The sequence below is a fragment of the Trematomus bernacchii genome, unplaced genomic scaffold (genome assembly GCF_902827165.1).
Source record: "Trematomus bernacchii unplaced genomic scaffold, fTreBer1.1, whole genome shotgun sequence".
In the NCBI taxonomy this organism is placed as follows: domain Eukaryota; kingdom Metazoa; phylum Chordata; class Actinopteri; order Perciformes; family Nototheniidae; genus Trematomus; species Trematomus bernacchii.
The window spans coordinates 1615497-1622661 of NW_022987714.1; the positions used below are offsets into that span (position 1 = coordinate 1615497).

Below are 7165 nucleotides of genomic sequence, written 5' to 3' on the forward strand. Positions count from 1 at the left end.
ACTCAAAATAACCAGAAATGCTGAGAGCCAGACAGCATGATAATACATCTGCTAATGTGACTGCAAACACACAACCAAAAGCCTGATGCTACAAATCCAAGCATGCTCTGGAGGTTAAGCACAAAGCTGGAAACTGATTTTCCCTTCAGGAGCTCGGCCCCCCCCTCCCATGTTACTCAGTGTCTGACAGAGGTGTCAGCAGGACAGGGCCGCTCAGCGGGACCTTGGCCCCCTCTTATCAGTGTGTGTGTTCTGGGGAGGGGACTGTGATAGTCCTGCGAGCCCGGGGTTCTGCAGCAACAAGCTGCAGGGAAACCGTGCTGGATATCCTGACAAGTTATCCGCATAAAAATGAAATATAGTTGTGTGGATCAAATCAATAAGTGCTGATCCACACCGATTGACTGTTCACAGTTTGGAAAGATGTCACCAGAGCTGGCTTTATATTTGACAAAGATGGGCGATTTACATTTTAAGTGAGTCTTAAATGTACTTTAGCTTAATTTTAAAAAAATGTGCAAACTCAAACGGGAGTGAATAGTGTATTTGTTGGAGACTATTTTCAAACGGGGATCAATACACAATTGGTGCCTAAGAGAATATTAACGTCCCAGGACGATGGGATTGAGTCAAAAATAAACAGTAAACTACTACTAGGCCTACTAAGCTTTTTTAGTTGTTAGACAGAAATGCAGTTCTGTCTCTGGCTTTCATTAGTAGATGAAAATAATTGCTATCATATATCATATCATTTCATAGGATTTTTTTTGACAATAACACAATTGTAGAATATTGTTTTTCCTAAGTAAAGCAAGAACAATGGGTGGTGAACAACACATGTAATACCATTCAACATAGAGCAAGTGTTCCTAAAACTATTCCTTGACAATTAAGAGTTACAAGCGCCTTACTCATGAGCTGTCAACCGTAAACAGTCTGTGTTGACTCATGCCACAAAAAGAAGGGCAGGTGTTACTGCAGGTGAAGGGCGTGTAAAGGCAAAGTCTTGAAAACAAGCCAACATAAAATACTCCCTCTGACAAAGAAAGTAACTTCCCAGCTCCATGCAGTCACTTACCATAGAGGGCCTTGGCGCTGATCTTGCTGTCCGATCTGGCCACTCCACTGAAATGACAAGAAGAGGAGACGGGGTTACGCTTCATGCTCTTCATCAAACCCTCTGAAACTCCCACACTGTTACTTTCATGAACCTTTGCCCACAAAATAGGAGTGATATATGGAGAGAGCAGACTGTCCAGCACTGGGTGAGATTAGCCTGAGATTCTGAGCATATGGACCAGCCGGGGAAAGGGAGGGAGAGTGGAAAAGGGAGAGAGGAGGGAGGGAGAGAGGATGTGTGCGGGGCATGGAGGGAGAGCCATGAGCCCAGGCAAAGCAAACAATTCTCAACAGAGCCGCTCTGTGCCCGAGGTCCCTGACCCACACCACCTTCTACATACTAGGTTAGTGATTCTTCCTCACATGTGTGACAGTAACACAGAAAGGTAAACATGTGTGGGGAAGCAGAAAGGTGTGCGACACTCACTTGGCCTGCCTCGACGGAGGTCCCTGGGCACTCATGATTTAAGACATCCACCTGAGGACAGAAACAGGGGGAGGTTAAAATCAGATAAAGGAAGAGAGTGGGTGTAAATGAGTGACTGAGAGGGAGGTGGCTGGTTTCCACCCAAACAAACATTTATTATTTATCCTTTAAGACCTTTAAAAGCCTGTTGAATCAGCTATTCTTCCCTTTCTCTCTCTCTCTCTCTCATTTCAGTTTGTTGATTAAAGCTTATAAAGCCAAATGGACCACATCAAGGTTGTAGAAGGTATGGAAAGTTGAGGCGTAGTCTACTAAACAGCTTGTTCTTCCACTGTGTGGAGCCAGGTGTTGGGCCTGGACTGCTGGTAGTCAGGGGAATTCTCTGGGACAAAGGCAGACAGCAGGCTGATATGTGCTGTGTAATAAGATCCACTTTATGTTGATGACTATATCTGCATAGCTGCTATTAATTCATTTGGTCGGTTTTAGAGTCAGCAATGCTCAATATTTGATCATTAACATCAAGTGCTACATTTAAATCTGCTAACGGGAGCAGGAAATGAGAGAACTGAACCCTCCCACACCTTCCGTCTGGGCCTGGAGGCTCTGACTTCTCTGTCAAGGCATGTTGTGACAAGGTTATGTAATATATATCAGGTCCGCAGCACAACGTGGCTAAACACCCATGGACCCTAAGGGGCAGTTACACAACAGGTTGGGCTCTGATTGGTTTCTAAACGATTATTTATATTATACAACCAATAATAAGTGGTCATACGTTAAAGTGAATTGTGCTTACACTGGTGATAATAATCACCTTCTACCTTGGGTGAGTTTTAGACTCCAAAGGACCATGTATCCCTTTAGGCAACCTGTCCGGTTTGTATTATTAATTGGAGTTTGGATCCTATGTCACCTTTTAAGTGTCCTGCAAAAACAACCTGCAGGATAGTGACCTTATGACACTGAGCATGCCTCTCGCAGTAGTCTTCCAACCAGAGTCTTACAACTTGCACATCACAGCGTTATGAGACAGCCATTTCCTCTGAAGTATAAAAGTGTTTTTGCATAACAAGCAGCAGTTAAGTAAATTAGGTTAAAATGGTGCATTAAAGATTTAGGTAACAGGTGAGGTGCGGTCACTCAAGCTTATCTACGCAGCAGATCATAAACATAATCGCCCTTTGCAGATAACCCGCTCATAACTCCTGCAGCAAAGAGAGGCTAAATCACAACAACAGCTTTCTCAGATAGTAACCAAAGTACATGCAAACAAAGTACGATTCTGATTTCAGATCCACACATGTTGCCCACTGATATATGCAAACAGGCAAATAAAACTAATCCTTTTACCATTTACATTAGTATGCCTGCAGAAAAGATAGACTTCCTCTTTCTGTCCTTATCTCTCTAGCCATCAACCCTCCGTGCTATTGTTCCCAGCTCTGGCCCGCAGCCAGGTTTCAGGAGGGAGGTAAAGTCGGAGCAGGACAGGCTGGGTGTCATGTGTTGTCACCCTCATGGCGAGAGGCTCTGCACACACCTCTTCTCCAATCAGCTTCAGGGGCTTATTGTTCAATACTGTCAACCTTTTATTCAGATGCAATCACTTGGTGGAAGAACTATAATTACATTCAATTGAAGCAGAGTGTGCAAAGGCTTATTTTAGACGTAGACTCATAAATACCTGGTTATTTAATTTGATCTCCATATTTGAATGGAATGAGGTGAGACAAGTGTTGTCATATTTAGGCTGCCTCCATGTGACAACAAATCATTTGAGAGTGAGGAAAGTAAAAGTGATTACTTCTGAATCCTGGTTCAGCCCCATCTTTTTTCAAATGTTGAGTATACTTTTGGATTATACACATCATCTAATCATCCTCAAAAACAAGTGCAAAATATCAGTCTTGACACATACATCAATAACAATATCATAAATCAATGTGACATAGCTATCAGATCATCTCTGGTTATGTACTACAACCTTCAACCTTCAAGTTTAGCAACCCTGACCAATACATGACAACATCTTTTTTACTGGACATAGGATTGTGAAGTCAGAGTTTGTGCTCACAGGATCTCATGATCGCTGTTTTGGATGACAACAATCTGGCTTCAAGTGTAAACATGACAAAGACTCTGAGCAGAAAGTCTAAAACACGTTAATGCTACAACATAATAACTCGGTAAGAGCAAAGGAGCACTAAACATTTAGTCTCCCAACAAAAAGTGCTCTGACAAAAAATATAAATACATCTACAGACCTAAAGCTTAAACTGAGGACTTTAGAGCACATTAATAAAGACTAACAAGAATCACTATCAGGTTATCCAAATGTTCACTTCACAATGACATTGCACAAAACACAGACTATTGGGTCAGGAGAATATGAGGTCACATGAGGCTCACACACATTTCTGGCATTGTTATACTACAAAAATAATACTGACTCTGATAGCTTATTTAATGTGTCTCAATAACATGATATCGCTCTGATATGAATAATCAGAACTTTGCTTCATGTTCTTGAGTAAGCATTTTGTAAGATAAAAATGCTTATCGGCTTGTATTTTATTTCACGCCATGCAGCCATCTGGCTGAATCAAAGTACACTGTTTCGAGATCTGTTGATGATTTTACAGATACATTCCGGGTATAAAGGTCTCCTTATCTGGGCACAGAGAACCAGCACAGTTTGAAATCAGGTCACATGCATCAGATCCCTTTACTTCACATAACATCCATATACATCTCTCAACACTTCGAGAACAACAATCAGTGTCAGGACAAAACACTACTGACAAGACTGTGAAATAATCACATTGATGACTGTTTCTAATGTTAGTGGTAAATGTGTAGTCTTGAGGTTATTCCTAAACTTAGAGAACCCAAATGAAAGCCCAGTCCTCTCATTACAGGGTAAAATTATGTCATTAAGGCTGAGGGTGACATCAGAATTAAATGTATGGTACAGCATCATGTTGTTTTCTGCTCTCCTGCAACAAGCAGAACCAAGTGTTACGAAGTTACAATTTCCAAGTAGCTTGAAAACTGCAGCCTTGATCACAAAACATATCGTTTTAGTGCTGATATTTAATATCTATTAAGAGAGATTTCATAACACAAAATATATTTCATAAAAGATCATCTATAGTATAAAAAAACAATGCAACCTATTTTAAACCACAATGAAGTCATTACATTTCTCAAAAACATAATTTTAAAACGTTAACAGCGATTAGGCAACTCCAGCTCCTGGATGATGAAACTTCTGTCAGTGAGAGGAACTTGTGTTCAGATTTGTCAAGTGGGAATCAAATGTATGCGCATAACAATAAAGAAAACAACGAAGGTAAACAGACAAAAAGAAAGAGACAGTATACATTTAACCCCTCGTATGAACTCACAGTGGTGTTTTCGGGACGGGATGCTCAGGATGACAGCAGTGGTTGAGACAGCGCCGGAAGCTTCAGCCTGCCATCACATGCCGACAGACAGGACAGGAAACTCCGCAGGAAACTGTAGATATTTGCAGCCGCTTGTTTTGAAGTAAAACCGATGAATTCCTGGACTGTAAAGTAGTCGTCCTGTGTTTGTGAGTCACAGCGCAGGTGTTTGTTGCCGGTTCGCAGTGACACAGTTGCTGAGGAGTGACAGGTGACTCTGCAGGTAACTCTACCCTGAGGGGGCGGAGCTCCACAGACACTTCACTGAGGGGGGGGGGGGGTCTGCGCGAGCCTTTCTCCCTCCTTTTACACTGTCTTAAATCTGAATGCTTTGGTTTGGATGCATGCTGGTGATGCAACACACTCACATGTTTTATAAGCCCACATTATATAAAGAAGCAACAACACACACTGAGCAGCTTCATGTGCTTCATTTTAGCAACTTCACCCAAAGATTGCCCCCACTAATTTCGTTTTGTATTTTACAAGAAGAAAAATAGGAACACACTACATAAGAGTGAAAGACAATAAACCAATTCCAAGAAACAGAAATTACTTTTTTTTATTCATTTGTGAATGTCTGATTTATCTTGGGGCCGTTTGCTGTACAGCTTGACCCAAGAAGACCTTTGCATGAGGTGTCCTAAGTGACATACCAACATTTATATAGCAATGCAAATCTTTCAAAAATGCTTTACATATGCAATAAAAAGGCCTCCAGACGGTATATTTGAATCTTTTAAGTTGTGGGATAGTTTGATTTAAACAGGTTTTTACTTTGTGCTGAAAGCAGTGGCTGGTCTAAACTAGTTGGACTCAACAGAGTGAATGAAAGAGGAGCAACAGAGTGGAACACTGCCCAGGTTTCAATGTCACTGACTTGTAAGAATGACCACGCTTTGTCCAGTTGTAGCGAGCTGACCCTGCACAGAAAACCATTAAGATAATGCATTTGTCCTCTTATTAATTGACAGTATGTGACCATCCCCTGAGTGATATTGTTAGAACAAAGCAGTGAGATACGATGAAAATGAAAATATGTAAATGCTTGCAAATTGCACACACACTGGCCTTACCTACAATCAGTGACATGCACAAGTGTTTTTCCGTGTGCTCGGCCTTCACTCAAGCGCAGGCCCTCTGAAATGGGAATTGTTTTGAAACTCATTACTTTGGAGACCTTGCCATTAGGTTTGAATATTAACTTTAGCTGTGGAAAGAATGTGGGTTAGGAAATGGCCGATAACTAAAACAATACAAATCCGAGAGGTTCACCGGAAAGAGCAGAGGATCAGTCTGACATCACATGCAATTAAGCTAATTAAAATAATTAATATAAATTAAAAAACACTTTTTTAACCTAGAGTATTCTTACTTGTGTAAATGTCAGGTATTCTAAGAGATTGGTGAACAACTAAAAGCACTTTATAGATCATAAGAACACTTGAGGGTTATTTGTATGTGTATGTACTAAATATACTGTACTCCTAAAGTTGAAAGACATAAGAAAATGTTTGTTTGTACTTGAATCAGTTGTAGTCCCTCCTCAAGTGTTAATCAAAACGATTCTGCCCTCTACTGGAGAATAGATGAACAAATATGAGACTTGTATGTCAGATGCTGTATGTTCAATAAATGTAATCAGTACAGTAGTAACACACATTTACACAGCAGGCTAAAACCTATTTGTTGTTGTGCAGAAGGCTGTCATCTCAGATATTAGGCCTACATTCAATATTACACTCATATGAAAGGAAGGTGACTTCATTAGAAGACACTTAAAGACACCAAGAAAAGCACCTTTACCAATCTGTTATTACTGTACATTTGAACAGAACAATTATTTGAAAAGAACAATTATGTCTAACAATGTAAATATGTCCAAAATCAATCTTGTAAATAACGTTTTTCACGGGTATTCATCCGCATTGATTTATGAATGTATTCCGACAATCAGCCACCTTAATAGACAATACCCATATTTTCTAAACAAGCCATTATTTTCTGTGAAACGAACTTTGGAGGAACATTTTAATGATGAGGCAATATTACAAAGTATACAGTTTCAGTTGAATGAATGCCACCCATATCAATAATTCAAACAAATCCTTAAGAGAACCAGGGCTTTCATTCAGGGACAAAAGCGTGAACAAAAGGAAAGCTTAGTGCA

The 7165-nt window shown here is 40.4% G+C and overlaps 1 protein-coding gene across 1 annotated transcript in view; it reads right to left on the reverse strand.

Annotated features, from left to right (window-relative positions):
• Positions 1–5277, reverse strand: part of eps8l2 (EPS8 like 2) — a 22064-nt gene extending 16787 nt beyond the window's left edge. The window contains exons 1-3 of the mRNA XM_034141472.1: positions 4957–5277; positions 1547–1597; positions 1079–1125 (exon numbers count right to left, since the gene is read on the reverse strand). Coding sequence (XP_033997363.1) covers positions 1079–1125; positions 1547–1581 — 82 coding nt within the window. The 5' untranslated portion in view covers positions 1582–1597; positions 4957–5277. The remainder of the gene's footprint in view (positions 1–1078; positions 1126–1546; positions 1598–4956) is intronic.
• Between the last annotated feature and the right edge of the window lie 1888 nt (positions 5278–7165).